We start from the raw sequence: 17132 nt of genomic DNA, 5'->3' as shown, positions 1-17132 counted from the left end.
AAACTGTATTCATAGCATTGGGTACTGAAGGGAGACAGAGTCTATGATCCAGCTTCAATCAGCCCTAGTTGCCCAGAAGTCCCCTGAGCCCACATTAAAATTATGATGGCTGATAACCACCATTTTTCCAAACTAATACACAATAAGCTAAAAATAGCTTTCCCTTTCTAAGCATTCATGTCTGGGAATTCAGGCTCATTTAAATGGCAGGTGACTATTCATAATCAATTTAGATGCTAACCCCGATTTTTTTGTATAACACATCTGCTGTAACCTCTGTCAGGAAAAACTGTTCATGAAATACAGTTATTGAGTCATTTAATCCCTGTCCGGTTTCCAAAAGCAAACTGTAACCTCATTCTACAAATAGCCAGGGGGAGAATCAGCTCTGTTCCCATAGTGATAGCTCACTGTATTTGCTATCTTTACAAGGTGGAACACATGTGAGGTTTGGAAATGATAAATCAGACATATCAAAAGTGACTACCTAAGGTGACTATTTCTATAGAAGCATTATTTTTAGAATTCCCTATGAAAAGAAAATAGGGGTAGACTATATCTATAGTCCCAGCTACTGGGGAGCCTGAGGCTGAAGGATCCCTTGAGCCCAGGAGGTTGAGGCTGCAGCGGGCTATGATAGTGCCACTGCTCTCCAGCCCAGGCGACAAAGTGAGACTCTGTCTCTTAAAAAAGAAATGAATGCTCTGTATAGTTTCCATTAATCTTAAACTATATGACCCTGCCTGAATTTACACTGTATGCTTCTACCAGCCACGCAAAGAGCAAATGCCCCACTAAGTTGGTGATCAGGTTTTTGGCCACCACAACTCTGCAACAAAAGCTACTGCGATGGTTAATACTGAGTGTCAACTCGATTGGATTGAGGATGCAAAGTACTGACCCTGGGTATGTCTGTGAGGGTGTTGCTAAAGGAGATTTAACATTTGAGTCAGTGGGCTGAGAAAGGCAGGCCCACCCTTCATCTAGGTGGGCACAATGTAATCAGCTGCCAGCTTGACCAGAATAAAAAGCAGTCAGATGGCTGAGCGCAGCGGCTCATGCCTGTAATCCCAGCACTTCGGGAGGCTGAGGTGGGCGGATTGCCTAAGCTCAGGAGTTCGAGATCACCCTGGGCAACATGATGAAACCCAGTCTCTACTAAAATACAATAAATTAGCCAGGCCTGGTGGCATGCGCCTATAGTCCCAGCTACTAGGGAGGCTGAGGCATGAGAATCACTTGAGCCTAGGAGGTGGAGGTTGCAGTGAGCCAAGATTGAGCCACTGCACTCCAGCTTGGACTACAGAGTGAGACTCCATCTAAAAAAATAAAAAAAAAAAAAAAGCAGGCAGAAGAACGTGAAAAGACTAGACTGGCTTAGCCTCCCAGCCTACATTTTTCTCCCATGCTGGAAGCTTCCTGCCCTAGAACATTGGACTTCAAGTTCTTCAGCTTTGGGACTCGAACTGGCTTCCTTGGTCCTCAGCTTGCAGATGGCCTCATGTGGGACCTTATGATTGTGTGAGTTAATAGTCCTTAATAAACTCCCCTTTACATCTATCTATCCTACTAGTTCTGTCCCTCTAGAGAACCCCGACTAATTTAGCTATGAAGCTGGAAGTAAAGGGAATCATCTAAAAAAGTGCAAAGAGCAGTCACAAAGTCTCTCTGTCTCCTTCTGTAAAACAGAAACTGGGGCCCTGGCTAAAAACAAGATACTCACCAAACACCCATGCATTTATTCAAACCTACACATCGTGCTCTATGATTTCTACTTTCTCACAGTCTGTGGGAGAAGCAGAAGCACACCATCCTGAACACAATGCTGGGTTCTAAGGTCAGGGCACTGCAGAGCCTGCACCTGACCACAGAGGGGCAGCAGCTCGCTCTGCTTAAGATCAGAGGCCATGACCTTTAACATGCGCCTTTAACAATGAGGATATGATCACCAAGTGGGAAAGGAGACAAGAAAAGATGCAAAAGCAGACCTGTGAATGGCAAGATTCTGGGATGCACTGGGTTTTCTAAACAAAATAAATATTTGAGGCAGAAAAAAAAATTACCAGTAGGGTTCAGAAGCCATTTTTAGAGCACTGCTTGACCCCACCGACCCCATTTCTAGCTCACAGCTTTTTAAAATCTTGAACAATAATCATGAAGTAAGCAGAAAAAAGTTTTATTCTCAGAATAGAACAGCAGCTGGACAAACAGGCTTTCAAACACGATTTCAAATCTCAGCTCCTCCACTGCCTACCTGTGTATCCTTGGTAAGTTAGTTCACTTTTTTTTTTTTTTTTTTTTTTGAGACAGAGTCTCGCTCTGTCGCCCAGGCTGGAGTGCAGTGGCACGATCTCGGCACACTGCAGCCTCCACCTCCCAGGTTCAAGCAATTCTCTCCCTCAATATCCCGAGTAACTGGGATTACAGGCACCCGCCACCATGCCTTGTTAATTTTTGTATTTTTAGTAGAGATGGGGTTTCACCATCTTGGCCAGGCTAGTCTAGAACTCCTGACCTCGTGATCCACCCTCCTCGGCCTCCCAAAATGCTGAGATTACAGGTGTGAGCCACTGTGCCCAGCCGTTAGTTCACTTTTGAGCCTGTTTCCTGTCTAAAAATAATCCTACTATCTCTCAGGTAAGTTGTGATGATTCCATGAAATAATGGTAAAGTAATCAGCTCAGTTCAACAAATTATGGTGCTTCTAAACAAAGGAATCAGGAGAGAACCTAGGTCGTGGGTCAGTATTTACCTTTCCCAAGTCAATCTAGGCTCCACTGTCTCGATTTTAGAATGAAAAAGCAAATTTTTCTGTAGTACTACAACTAAAATTATTTTTTTAAAATAGCATTTCTGCCAAATACTGTAGCTCTGTAATACATTTCTAACACAGCTGATCAATAGTTTGACTTAACTATAGAAAGGAACTAAGTGAAATTTTATAGAATTCTTGGAGATGATACAATAAAAGAGTAACAGAGCCCGATGAATTAATCGGTCTTCATTAAACTAAGGTTGCTTCTAAGTTACTTTAAACGGGTGGCTCACTCCACTCTTTTGAAATATATCTACCATGGAAAGAATGGTCTGTAATCTTTCTTGGTAATCAATGTTTTTCACAATCTCCATCACGAAAGCCTATCACATTTTAATTCACACACACATTATTTCTCCTTCTGAGTTACATACAGAAAACTACCAGTGGCTTAAGAATCCATCCATTCTTTAAAAGTAAGTCACTTCTTAGCCGTTTCTGTAGGCATTATTTTCTAACACTCTGCAAACTGCCTGATTTTTACATTTTTTAATCACAAAACCTTTTGAGTAGGAAGCTAATTGAAATCTCTACTGCAAAAGAGAACAGAGCTGCTAGGATGGAGAGGAGCCCAAGACAGGCAAAGAAACTGTGGGAAATTCTAAACAAGGAAGCAGGATGTCTCCTGAATCCCTTCTGGTTCTGAGTGACAGAGACAAGAACTGTAATCATCAGTCCAGTTAAGGTCACAGCATAAGATAAGACGATGATCTCTGTAAGTTCTTCCTATTTATGGAACCCACTCTCTCTACCAGAGATGTTCGATGAAACGATAGGAGATGGCAATAGACTCAGCACTTAGCCAAAATCCTTCTCTTCCAAGTCCCTGTGGACACACTGATGCTGGAGATACCAAATGCTGTAGGTGTTTTCGCTTGTGCCAAGAAAAAAGAACCCCTGCTGGTCAATGGGTTTCCATTCTTCATGACCTCCAGTTTCTCACAAACTCATCAAAGGAGAGTGCAGTGACCCTAGTTAGTCAACACACTGATTCTCTCCTTGGCCCCCATCAGAAGATAACATCTCTTGACACTAGTCGCCAAATGATGCTGAACAAATTACTATCATCTTTGTGCTTCCGTTTCCCCTTTTACAAATAGGGATAATAATAGTGCTATTGCTTAGAATTATGACAGGGACTGCGATGAGAGCTAGCACTTATTTGTGCCTGTCACACAGCAAGAGCCCATAAATGTTAGCTACTATCACCAACAGCATCACATCATCTTGGAGTCTGAAGAGATGTGGCATTTCTTTCACAAAATAAGAAAATTGTGGAGAGCAACCATGAAGATTTTAAAGTCTAAAATTAACTCTGCAAAAAGTGCTCTCACCACAAATTGCACCATGTCAATGGGTACTCAGTACGATTACCCCAAACTAATCCATCCCAAGTAAGAATTAATGTTTGGAATGTATAATGGGAAAAAAAATTTTCCCCTTGGAGTACAAAGCAAGAATGAATGACTACACAGCAAAAGTCTCTTAAAAATGTAATTTTAAGCTGCTGCTCCGAAGTCAGATGTGACTCACAATTCAGCACTTTGATTCAACTGTTAGAGAAGAATAAAAGACAGAATACAGCTTCCTTTAAAATCAGTTTTGTTGCCGTGTTTAATCAACTTCTATAAGAAACCTCTGTAATTTAAATATAGAAGCAAATACGTTGTGGTTTGCTTATAGGTCATGCCAGTTGTAACATATATTCTGTATTTACCAATGCACACAAGTGCACATGTATGCACGGTTCCATTAGAAAAGGCTTAAGCATGTTTTTTAATTTAAACAAAAGCAGAGTTCTATTTAAAATCAGCTGCCAACACTTACACCAAATCTATATTCTTGGAATCTGTTTCTTCAAAATCAATTTTGATGAAAGTGAAAAAAACTTGAGAAAAATAATTTTGTAATCCAAGTAGTAGTAGGGTGAAGATAGTGTCCCCTTCCATTTAAATGTTGAGCGACAAGATTGTCTAATAAAGATCGTATTTTCTACTTGCTTGCAAGTTCCAGTGTTTTGTGTGTTTTTTAAAGGACCTGTCAAATCTCTCCTACCCTAAATCCTACAGCAGCACGTTTGAAAACAAGGAGACACACAGCACAGGTAACTTGGAATTCCGTTTGGAATGACCCCACCACACTGAGCAGACCTCCGAGTGGCCTCTGAGCATGCTGCCAACAGCAGCAGCACCCGGCATGGCAGAGCTGGAACCCCTCGCCAACGGACACTGACCTTTTGATGACTTGTGACTTCGTCCCTGCTTCTCCCCAGCTCCTCAGCAAGTTTAACGTTCTCTTCTTGCAACGCTGAAAGCTGCTGGGACTTCTGAGCTGCTGCCTGCTTTAGGGTTTCTCTGCAAGGACAGTGAGTGCAGGGTTACCATAGAAACAAGACAGGCAAGGAAACTGTGGGAGACAACCAGCTTCACAGCACTGAAGAAAATATATCTGGATCACGTGCCTGATAGGATCTATAATAACAGCAGACAGTATTATCTACATGCAGAAGGGGCTAAATGGCCATAACCTCCCAAAAGGAGGACTGCCACCCACAATTACTACATTTTTCAGAACCTAATAAACCCTATGCCCACCCTCCCACCACCCAAACTTACCCCATAAAAAAGGAATTTTGCTATAAAATAAACGACAAACGAGATGGTCAGTACAGCCCTCCTGTCCTTAGGAATATTTCCGTTAGATGATTTTACTAAAACCCACTTCGTTGATAAAATGATTTAATTTGCTGCCAAGGCACTCTGTTCTAACTGCACAGATCTATTATTTGTTTTTTTCTGGAAGAAATAAAAATCCAATGGTCCCATTTACCAGTATCTGTCAGAGTCAAGTGCTGATGTAAATCTGAGTATATCTTTAGGATAACTAGAGGCGGAATGCCCAAAGGAAATAGTTTCCTAATTATATAACAGGTGTTTTATTTTATAGTAATCTTTCCACAATGCTAATTTATAGTTGAAAGAAGCAAATAAAAATATAACACAGACTGCTAACTTATACCATGAATATCAGCATAGAAAAAATGAACCGAACAGGATAGGTATATTTATTAAACATCTTCTTGTTCTTAAAATAATCCAAAACATACATCCTAAACATTACCCTTTATACATGAATATGCACAATATTTGATCACTAAGTCTTAGTTTTATGCTATAGAGGGTTTTGATGGAATTGTGAATTTTAAGTACATCTGTGTTGGTTAAACTCCATTTAGCAAGCTGTCATACATGGCTGAATTCTGAATCAAGTCATCTGGGTATGAATCCATCTGCTGATGCATGAACGCATCTATTTTTAACTTCAATTGTCTAATGGGTGGCAGTTCTTGGCACATTCGATTTTCTCAATTTTTAATTCTCTATCCACCTATAATATGCACACTGGATGACCTCAGGAAGACTTAGGGAAATAAATCTACACAAAAATTCTCTTAGCACACTAAATTAGGCTTTTACAGAGATGTTTATTTAGCAATTGAAGATAAACTGAGAAGGAATTTTAGCCTCAGCTAGTCACTCACAAAAGAGGCTCATATATATGAATCTCTCTCTCTATATATGTATATATGTATATACATACACATACGCACATATCACAGCAAAAGTTCATCTGTCCAAAGTCCATCAATCTTTGACAAATCAAATTTCCTTATGGTAAAATTACCATAAGCTAAACATATTTCCCAGGTGGTCACCGCCTTCATGAGTGGCTACATGGTGTCTGCCTGTGTGTGGCCTGTCAAAGTGCTACGCTTATACTCCTGTTCCTTCTCTCTCAAGCCCACAGGAAGGAAAATAAAAACGACACATCAAGGAAGTAATCTAAAAGTGGCCAAAGTATCCTAAAGCATTGACCTATAAGAACAAAATTATTGTGGTTTTTTTTTTTTTTTTTTTTTTGAAACAGAGTTTCTCTCTGTCGCCGAGGCTGGAGTGCAGTGGCGCGACCTTGGCTCACTGCAAGCTCCGCCTCCCAGGTTCACGCCATTCTCCTGCCTCAGCCTCCTGAGTAACTGGGACTACAGGTGCCTGCCACCGCGCCCAGCCAATTTTTATATTTTTAGTAGAGACGGGGTTTCATCATGTTGGCCAGGATGGTCTGGATCTCTTGACCTCGTGATCTGCCCTCCTCGGCCTCCCAAAGTGCTGGGATTATAGGCGTGAGCTACCGCGCCTGGCCAAAATTATTGTTTTAAAATTTACAAAATGCTTCCATGTCCATTTTCTCATTTAATCCTCAAAGCCCAAGGAGGCTAATGTTATTTATGTTTTAATGAGAAGACTGAAGCTCCGGGAAGTAAACAGATTTGCCCCAAATCATAAAGCCAATAAGCAGCAAAACCACAAGCACAGGAGCTACAGTTGGCAGATGACTTCAGTCGTGATTCAGATATAGAGCACTTTGTTTTTTCTTTAGTGGGTAGTGGGTGAATCCATTTCACAGAGGAAAGAGGCTCCAATAACCCAAATTCTGGAAATACTCAAGGAATGATTCTCAAAATAGCTACAAAAATATTTCTAATGGTTTTTAAAGAAGGTACTTTTCTTTCTACATGACAAGATACCTTGACACAGAAAAGACTAGGTTTAAAACTAAAGACAAACATTGTTAATATTGACATGCAAACATTTTACTTATGAATCCATCATAAATCTATTATCATGCTAAATGCATTGTACATTTACTACTGTACCAGGTTAGTAAAGACAAAAATTAGATTACTTACACCCTTTTTTCCCTAAGATCCAAAATTATACACCACAAGAAACTGTTTCATTGTTATCTACAACTGAAAATAGGAGCTGGCTAACCGAAATCAAGCAAGAGCTTTCCTAAAAGCAGCCTTGTAAGTGGCACACAGGAAAAGAACACTCAGTTACAAGGGCTGGTTTCCAGGGGCAAGGGCGATATTCTAGAGGGAGGGGTTCCTATTAGAACCCCTGTGGTGACTGAGCACAGTGGCTCAAGCCTGTAATCCCAGCACTTTGGGAGGCTGAGGCGGGCGGATCACTTGAGGCCAGGAGTTTGAGACCAGCCTGGCCAACATGGCAAAACCCCATCTCTACTAAAAATACAAAAATTAGTTGGGCGTGGTGGTGCATGCCTGTGATCCCAGCTACTTGGGAGGCTGGGTTGGCATGATGAATTGAACCCGGGAGGTGGAGGCTGCAGTGAGCTGAGACTGCTGCCACTGTACTCTAGCTTGGGCAACAGAGTGATACCCTGTCTCAAAAAAAAAAAAAAAAAAAAAGAAAGAAACACTGTGTCTATATTGGTGCCCCTTTTTCTCCAGGAACCACAGTCCTATTAGGTGAAGAGAAACACCAAAAAAGCTCCAGAGGACACGCAAAACCCCATACACGTTAAACCACGGAAGAAGTAAGTGGCTGCTCATTCTCCAGCTTTGAGCTCTGAGGAATAAGACTAAGGAACACCAAAGTGACTGCTTTGTTTTGAGAAGCACTGTTGCCATTACACGGTCCTCTTACCGCAGAAGGCCCTGGAAATCTGACCAGGGAGCCACCAGTCATCAGGGGCAGGGGCTTTTTCAACCTACTCCCCATACCTCCTGCGCCGGCTTCCATGGAATGCTACCAGCGTGTCTCCCACTGTTCCTCCCTCCTGTTAACAGTCCCAGCCATATTGTGCCAAGTCACTGACAGGAAGATGTGATTCCCTCAGGCCTGTTGGAGCAGAAAAAAGGTAGAAAATCCAAAGCAGCCCAGGCTCTTTCTGCCCTGGGATCCGGTCCCTCCCCACCTGAATGTGTTCAGGTATCAGAGGTCTGAGGAGTGCAGCACCAGGAACAGCTCAGCACAGGCTGGGGTTAGCATGACAGCAGCCGGAGCCACAATCTCAGCTAAGCTTTTATTAGTCAACAGAATAATTCGAAGGAGGGGGTCACAAAAACAATTTCTGTCACCCGGCCAGGCGCAGTGGCTCATGCCTGTAATCCCAGTACTTTGGGAGGCTGAGGCGTGAGGATCACCTGAGGTTGGTAGTTCGAGACCAGCCTAATCAACATGGAGAAACCCCATCTCTACTGAAAATACAAAATTAGCTGGGCATGGTGGTGCACGCCTGTAATCCCAGCTACCGAGGCAGGAGAATCGCTTGAACCCAGGAGGCGGAGGTTACGGTGAGCCAAGATCATGCCACTGCACTCCATCCTGGGCAACAAGAGCAAAACTCCATTTCAAAAAAACAAAAACAACAACAAAAAACTATTTATGTCTTCATAAGGGTGAAACCAACACCACACTGAGGGTAGGTGACATGACAGGATTCAGTGAGGACTCTGAACATTAAAGGTGATCTCACTGGAATACTAGTAATAACCGCAACAAAAGACTCCTAAGAGCCAGGTGCAGTGGCTCCTGCCTGTAATCCCAGCACTTTGGGAGGTCAAGGTGGGCAGATCATTTGAGGCCAGGAGTTCAAGACCAGCCTGGCCAACATGGTGAAACCCCATCTCTACTAAAAATACAAAAAAATGGCCAGGCGCAGTGGCTCACAGCTGTAATCCCAGCACTTTGGGAGGCTGAGGCAGGCGGATCACAAGGTCAGGTGTTCGAATACAGCCTGGCGAACATGGTGAAACCCTGTTTCTACTAAAAATACAAAAATTAGATGGGCGTGGTGGCAGGCACCTGTAATCCCAGCTACTCGGGAGGCTGAGGCAGGAGAATTGATTCAACCCGGGAGGCGGAGGTGGCAATGAGCTGAGACTGCATCACTGCACTCTAGCGTGGGCTAAAGGGTGAGACTCCATTTCAAAAAAAAAAAAAAAAAAGTACAAAAAAATTAGCCGGGCATGGCGACACGCGCCTGTAATCTCAGCTACTTGGGAGGCTGAGGCATGAAAATTGCTTGAACCCAGGAGGCAGAGGTCGTGGTGAGCAGAGATCACACCACTACACTCCAGTCTGGGGAACAGAGTTCTGTCTCAGAAACAAACAAACAAAAACAACAAAAGACTCATAAGTAGTACTGCAGGAAAATGGAATTTTATCTAAACCCCAAGAACCCTCTTGGCCAGGTCCACTTGGCCCTGCCCCTCCATCACCTAGTAGGACCCAGGGAGCTCGGCCGTGGGATTATGGCAGTGGAGGCTGGAAAGGGAGTCTCCCGTGGCAGTTCACATTCTCCCTCACCAGCTGCCCGTGGGACACAATGCAGGAATTCAACCTGGCGCCCCAAAGCCCTCCAGGTTTGCAAAATGACTCGTGTCACCAAGAAAAGAAATCCTAAGCTGTACCTGCACCCTGCTTCCTGAATGAATAGAACTAAACTGTCACATTACAACAAATGACTTTGTTTTTCCTGTCATGGTGACCCATCTTCTATTTGTGTCACTTGATGTTGGCAGGCCAAGGAAATTGAAGCCTCCCCGATGACCATAATCACAATTGTAAATTTATAAATCTGCATAAATGAAATCGTTGGAACTGTTTAAACACAATCCCATCATCTAGAGACCCGCCATTTAAACTAGGACTGAGGAAGAAAATCACCGACATCACGAGCTGTGCGTCCCCTCGCAGGAGCAGCTCAGATCAGATTCTTCCCAGGAAAATTTTAAAACTCTCCGAAGAACCACACATGTGCGAGCTTAATCCAAGCTGAGTCAACAAATAGTATTCAGGATGGTGACTTAAAACAGCAGTTTGGACCTGATGCTTTTCTTTTTGTTTGGATCTCATCTATCTTTTAGGATTAGAAATAAAAGACACAAACCCTTGAAGGGCAGGGACCGTATATACTCATTTTTTTATCCTTCCTACCACAACTGTACCTACCATGAAAGACAAAGACACACTCAAATGTTCACCAGGTGCATTAGCTTTAGGATTTTAGGTTAATACGGTTGATAGAGTGTAGTTAACAGAATAGATGACCAAATGAAATCTACGCTGTAACCATCCTTTAAAATGTCAGAAAATGCCAATCTCTAATAACTACACTAGCCAAACTTGAAAGGCAAGAACTGAGTTAGCATCAACAAAGGAAGTATGAATAGTCTGCCTGCCTGAAACCACATAACAAATTGATGTGTAAACCTTAATTTTACAGTCTTCCAAAATGCTGGTCATTTCACTTCCATGCCAGATGGTTTGATTACTTTTTTTTTTTTTTTTTTGAGGCGGAGTCTCGCTCTGTCTCCCAGGCTGGAGTGCAGTGGCGTGATCTCGGCTCACTGCAAGCTCTGCCTCCCGGGTTCACGCCATTCTCTTGCCTCAGCCTCCTGAGTAACTGGGACTACAGGCGTCCGCCACCACGCCCAGCTAATTTTTTTGTATTTTTAGTAGAGACGGGGTTTCACCGTGTTAGCCAGGATGGTCTCAATCTCCTGACTTTGTGCTCCACCCACCTCAGCCTCCCAAAGTGCTAGGATTATAGGCATGAACCACCACGCTCGGCCTGTTACTCTTACAATTGAAATACTGAAAATGTAGAAAGTGACATGCTATTTGATTTTTTCCTCTATAAAAAGAGTTTTGAGGGACTTGCTAATAAAGGGTCTGACATTTCCAAATGTTAAGATTGGCTGGCCAGGCGCAGTGGCTCATGCCTATAATCTCAGAACTTTGGGAGGCTGAGGCAGGAGGATCACTTGAGATCGGAAGTTCAAGACCAAATGTTAAGATTGGCTATGCTGGATTCTACTTGTACTTTCAAGGCTTTCGAGTCACTTCTTTTTTGTTTGTTTGAGACAGGATCTCACTCTGTCACCCAGGCTGGAGTGCAGTGGCACGATTATGGCTCACTGCAGCCTCAACCTGCCGAGCTCAAGCAATCCTTCCACCTCAGCCTCCCAAGTAATTGGCAAATAGGCACACATCACCATACTAATTTTTGTACTTTTTTGTACTTTTGTACTTTTTTGTACTTTTGTAGAAACAGGTTTTGCTGTGTTGCCCAGGCTGGTCTCAAACTCCCGGGCTCAAGTGATCTACCCACCTCAGCCTCCCAGTGTTGGGATTACAGGCACGTGCCACCACACCCAGCCCAAAGTCACATGTGAATCCCCAACTTAACTCATCAGCCAGTACACATTTCATTCTGATCCTTTAACTTAGCTGTGGTTCTGACTTCACAGGGGTTACCGATGTTACTTCTAGGGTATGCAATAGAGTTTGCATACGTTTACTTTATGTACTTCTCAAATATTTTTTAAATAATTAGCATTGTGTTCACGTTTTCGATTTAAAATAAATTCCATATTTTTTTCTCAAAGGAGAGAAACTTACATTTCTTTCCTAAATTCTTCCATTTTTTGATTCTCTACAGTCAGGAGTTCTTTTGATTTGTTCAGCTCTTCCACATTTTTCAAGTTGTTTTCTTTAAGTGTGTCCAACTTAAAGACCAAGAGAAAAAAACTTGATGAAATTCTTTCATTTTCCAATGACATGAACAAATTATTCATGAAAGTGTGTACTGAAAAGACAGATGAAATTAGTCACTTGTGAAAAAAAAAGTCTCCTGGGTGAAGAGATTACAGATGACGAGTCTATTACAAACTGCAAACCTCCTCCTTACATTTAGTCTGATATATCCTGTACACCTGGCCAAAATGTCAAACGAAATTGCTACACAGAAGTAAAGTTTCCTTTCATCTTGTGTACAATTATCAGCACTTATCACTGAACTTGCTATTCAAATATGATTAAAAACAAGAAAATGCAAAGCAATGACATCAGCAAGGATTATTCTTTGTAATGAAAAGAAACCTTTTCTTTCCCCAAAGATTAGTGATTCAGGATATGATTTTTTTTTTTTTTTTTTTTTTTTTTAGATGATGGAGTCTTGCTCTGTCACCCAGGCTGGAGTGCAGTGGCACAATCTCGGCTCACTGCAAGCTCCGCCTCCCGGGTTCATGCCATTCTCCTGCCTCAGCCTCTCCGAGTAGCTGGGACTACAGGCGCCCGCCACCACGCCCGGCTAATTTTTTTGTATTTTTAGTAGAGACAGGGTTTCACCATGGTCTCGATCTCCTGACCTCGTGATCCGCCCGCCTCGGCCTCCCAAAGTGCTGGGATTACAAGCGTGAGCCACCGCGCCCGGCCTAGGGTATGATATTTTTTAATGTCAGTACCTGATTTACATAGTCCTTATTACAAAAATTATTTATTTGAATCAAAATTAGTTGTAGATTGGAAAAAAATTTAGTTACCCATCTGAACTTGAACCTGAAGAGGAAAAAGCCATGTCGTGGGACTGAAGGGCACTTACACCGATTTGGCTCCATCATTGGCCCACGGGGATGCAGCCAGCTGAGGGCCTGGCCCTTCGTGGAAAGCCAGAGCTGTCACTGGGATGAGTGGGGATGTGACTGATCATAGGCTGTGGCAGGTGGTTGGAGCTCTAGGTGCACAGCTACCACTAAGGATAGTAGCTCATGTGGGCCTCCATTCCTCAAGGTGGCTCCTGGGGCCATGCTGGCTTTCTGGGCCTTGAGAAGTTGTCTCCTACAGCCAGAAAAGGGAGCTATCTCCTTTTGCGATGCCACATGCCACCAGTCAAGAGTCCTAGAAAATGTCTTGCTAGTTTTACAACTACCGTCTTCCTTTTAACACCTAACATTCCAGATTAACAAAACAAGAAAAATAAAATATCACAATGGGCCCAAAAATATGGTTCATCCAACCCTGAATTCTGGCTATAACAAAGACACCAAGGGATCTGTTATAGAACGACACAGTGCCCCCTGGTTCCACTGCTGCAGGTTAGACACATTCCTTAAAATCCTCTTATTTACTTCAGCTTCTAATTTTGATTAACAGCTATGATTTTTTAATGCTTTTATATTTTTAGCTTGTCATCTTCTCTTAGGATTGTCAGTTGTATAAATGTACTTCCTTCTATTTGAAGTGTTATTTATCATATCATTACCTCCAAATGTTCATCTCCTTTGAAAAGTTGATCCTTGACCTCCACAATGAGGAGGCCCAGTCTTTACAGTGGCTCCTCAGTTTGGCCACCACTTCCCCCTTGATTTCCTTCCTTAATGTCTTACCTGCCTATTACTTTTAAAAGCATCTGGGCTGGGCATGACGGCTCACGCCTGTAATCCCAGCCCTTTGGGAGGACGAGGCGGGCGGATCACGAGGTCAGGAGTTCGAGAACAGCCTGGCCAAAGTGGCAAAACTCCGTCTCTACTTAAAATACAAAAATTAGCCAGGCGTGGTGGCGGGAACCTGTAATCCCAGCTACTTGGGAGGCTGAGGCAGGAGAATCACTTGAACCCGGGAGACGGAGGTTGCAGTGAGCCAAGATCGTGCCATTGCACTCCAGCCTGGACAACAAGAGCAAGACTCCGTCTCAAAACAAGAACAACAACAAAACAAAACAAAACAAAACAAAACAAAAAAAAGCAAAAATAACAAAAAAGCATCTGAAGTTCCACAGGACTTCACATAACCATTTTGTGCATCAGTCGGCTTAGGATTTAGGTAACAGCCTTCCAAACAAAGAAAGGGTTGATATGAGCCGGGAGGGTGGGAGCAGGGAAATCCAAAGAGGAGGAGAAATGCCACAGAAGGAGAAATGATACTTGTGGACAGAATCAAAATATCTTGACGCCACATATTTGTCCCAGCTCCAAAAGTGACTCATTCAAGATGACACAAAAGGAAATCAGTACTGAACTGGGCCAAGAAAAGGCCTACATCAGACTCAGGGCTGAGGAACGAAACTTAGTGGCTCAAAGTTGGGAAAGAGAAGAGAAAAAACAATGTGTGTGATGTAAGATAAAGGATACAAAAGCTAGAGCAGGCCATCAGTATCTCCTCTCGTTAGTGCTATCACTAAATAGTTACCTTAGAAAGCCACACTATTAGGGTTTTTTCCTCAATTTGTAAAGTTGATCCTAAGTAATGAAGTGATACACTTTAAGATTATCATGGCTCTGGCATGCATTTCAAACCTGTGTAAGGTCACACTTCAAAAACAAGCAATCCTGAGTTAGTGATCAAACATTCCACGAAGTTGGTAAGCTGTTCTTTGTATAAAAAGCTATTTAAATCTGATTACTTCATTCTGTAGTTTTGCATTTGTTTGCTTGGTGTCCTCTAAGGAGGCCAGAGTCTCAGTCTTCTCTTTGGTCATCTGTTCCATTATCTGCATGGCATCTTCTGCTGTTTGAGCAGCCTAAATACAAGGAAACACTGTGAGAAATGAGGACACCCCTCGCCAACACAGTTAGGTGAGGATCGGGCTGTGCTGTTCAGGCAGCACTCAGTGTCTGCGTGGGGAAGGGAGGCACACAGAGAGGGTGAATCAGTCACAATCCAGTGCTGAAACAGACGGACCAGGACAGGAAAGGTCTTTACTCTGGAGTATGCAGACCCTTTCCTGCCATTTTTCAATGTCAATTGTTATGTAATTTGCATGTAAACATACACCTTCCAATGAAAGTTCCAAATGACACTGGCAAGCATGCTCCCTTCATTCTGACTTATGTTTGAGAGACTGTTCGGAGCTAACAATGAGTAACATCCTTACATAGCTGAATTTCTTGGAATCATATTTATTATTATAAGTTTAAAATACTATCCTTGCTATTTCAAATCTGGAGCTTTCAAAGTCACTCAAATTTAGGCTGAGAATTTTTCAAATAAATATAAAAATTATCTGGGCACTTCTAACATAAGGCTCAAGTGTTTAACGAGAAGCATTTAATGCAAGTTTTGGATAATGAATAAAAACACGGCTGTGAATAAAAAGATGCATATGGAGACAAATTCTTAGCTGCTATCAAAATTAATTATAAAAAGTTAGATATAGGCCGGGCACAGTGGCTCAAGCCTGTAATCCCAGCACTTTGGGAAGTCAAGGCAGGCGGATCACGAGGTCAAGAGATTGAGACCATCCTGGCCAACATGGTGAAACCCCGTCTCTACTAAAAATACAAAAAACTAGCTGGCCGTGGTGGCGGGTGCCTGTAGCTACTTGGGAGGCTGAGGCAGGAGAATGGCGTGAACCTGGGAGGCGGAGGCTGCAGTGAGCCGAGATTGCGCCACTGCACTCCAGCCTGGCGACACAGTGAGATTCCGTCTCAAAAAAAAAGAAAAAAGTTAGATATAAAAATAACCATAAAAATAAATGAAAATATAGCTAGGCGTGGTAGCATGTGCCTATAGTCCCAGCCACTCAGGGGGCTGAGACAGGAGGATTGCTTGAGCCCAGGAGGTAGAAAGCAGCCTGGAAAACACAGTAAGATTCCCACCTCTAAAAAAATAAATAAACAGGCCAGGTGCAGTGGCTCATGCCTGTAATCCTAGCACTTTGGGAGGCCGAGGCAGGCGGATCACAAGGTCAGGAGTTCGAGACCAGCCTGGCCACTATGGTGAAACCCAGTCCCTACTAAAAATACAAAGCTTAGCCAGGTGTGGCAGCACGCACCTGTAGTCCCAGCTACTCAAGAGGGTGAGGCAGGAGAATCGCTTGAACCCGGGAGGCAGAGGTTGCAGTGAGCCAAGGTCACACCACTGTACTCCAGCCTGGGTGACAGAGTGAGACTTTTTTTTTTTTTTGAGGCAGAGTCTCACTCTTGTCACTATGCTGGAGTGCAGTGGTGCAATCTCAGCTCACTGCAACCTCCGCCTCCCTGGTTCAAGTGATTCTCCTGCCTCAGCCTCCTGAGTAGCTGGAACTACAGGCCCATACCATCACACCCGGCTAATTTTTGTATTTTTAGTAGAGATGGGGTTTCACCATGTTGGCCAGGATGGTCCTGACCTTCTGATCTCGTGATCTGCCTGCGACAGCCTCCCAAAGTGCTGGAATTACAGGTGTGAGCCACCGTGCCTGGTGAGACTCTGTCTTAAAAAAAATAATAAATAAATAAATAAAATCCTCTTAGGCACTTGTTTATAATTTATTGGTCTAATAAAGTTTATGAAAATTCTGCATTTTTCCCTATCCAATTATCAGCCATGAAGATTTCAATGGAATCTTCCAACTCCAAATGGATAGACACGATGAAATAGTTAAAAGCCAAACAGAAGACTATATTTTAATATGCGCCAATTTATTGCTTTTTTTTTTCTTGAGACAGAGTTTTTCACTCTTATTGCCCAGGCTGGAGTGCAATGGCACAACCTCGGCTCACTGCAACCTCCATCTCCTGGATTCAAGTGATTCTACTGCCTCAGCCTTCTGAGTAGCTAGGATTATAAGCACGCCACCACGCTTGGCGAATTTTTGTATTTTTAGTAGAGACGGGGTTTCACCACGTTGGTTAGGCTGGTCTCGAACTCCTGACCTCAGGTGATCCACCTGCCTCAGCCCCCTG

At 43.0% G+C, this 17132-nt stretch overlaps 1 protein-coding gene across 5 annotated transcripts in view; it reads right to left on the bottom strand.

Annotated features, from left to right (window-relative positions):
* Positions 1-17132, bottom strand: part of CLIP1 (CAP-Gly domain containing linker protein 1) — a 155254-nt gene that overhangs the window by 33913 nt on the left and 104209 nt on the right. For all 5 annotated transcript variants that reach the window (XM_032168438.2, XM_032168440.2, XM_058425517.1 and 2 more), the window contains 3 exons: positions 14870-14986; positions 12088-12194; positions 5049-5169 (listed from right to left, as the gene is read on the bottom strand). In XM_032168438.2, coding sequence (XP_032024329.1) covers positions 5049-5169; positions 12088-12194; positions 14870-14986 — 345 coding nt within the window. The remainder of the gene's footprint in view (positions 1-5048; positions 5170-12087; positions 12195-14869; positions 14987-17132) is intronic.

Source organism: Hylobates moloch, unplaced genomic scaffold, assembly GCF_009828535.3.
Source record: "Hylobates moloch isolate HMO894 unplaced genomic scaffold, HMol_V3 SCAFFOLD_12, whole genome shotgun sequence".
In the NCBI taxonomy this organism is placed as follows: domain Eukaryota; kingdom Metazoa; phylum Chordata; class Mammalia; order Primates; family Hylobatidae; genus Hylobates; species Hylobates moloch.
The sequence above is the reverse complement of the archived record's forward strand: the minus strand, read 5'-3'. Positions and strand labels throughout refer to the sequence as shown.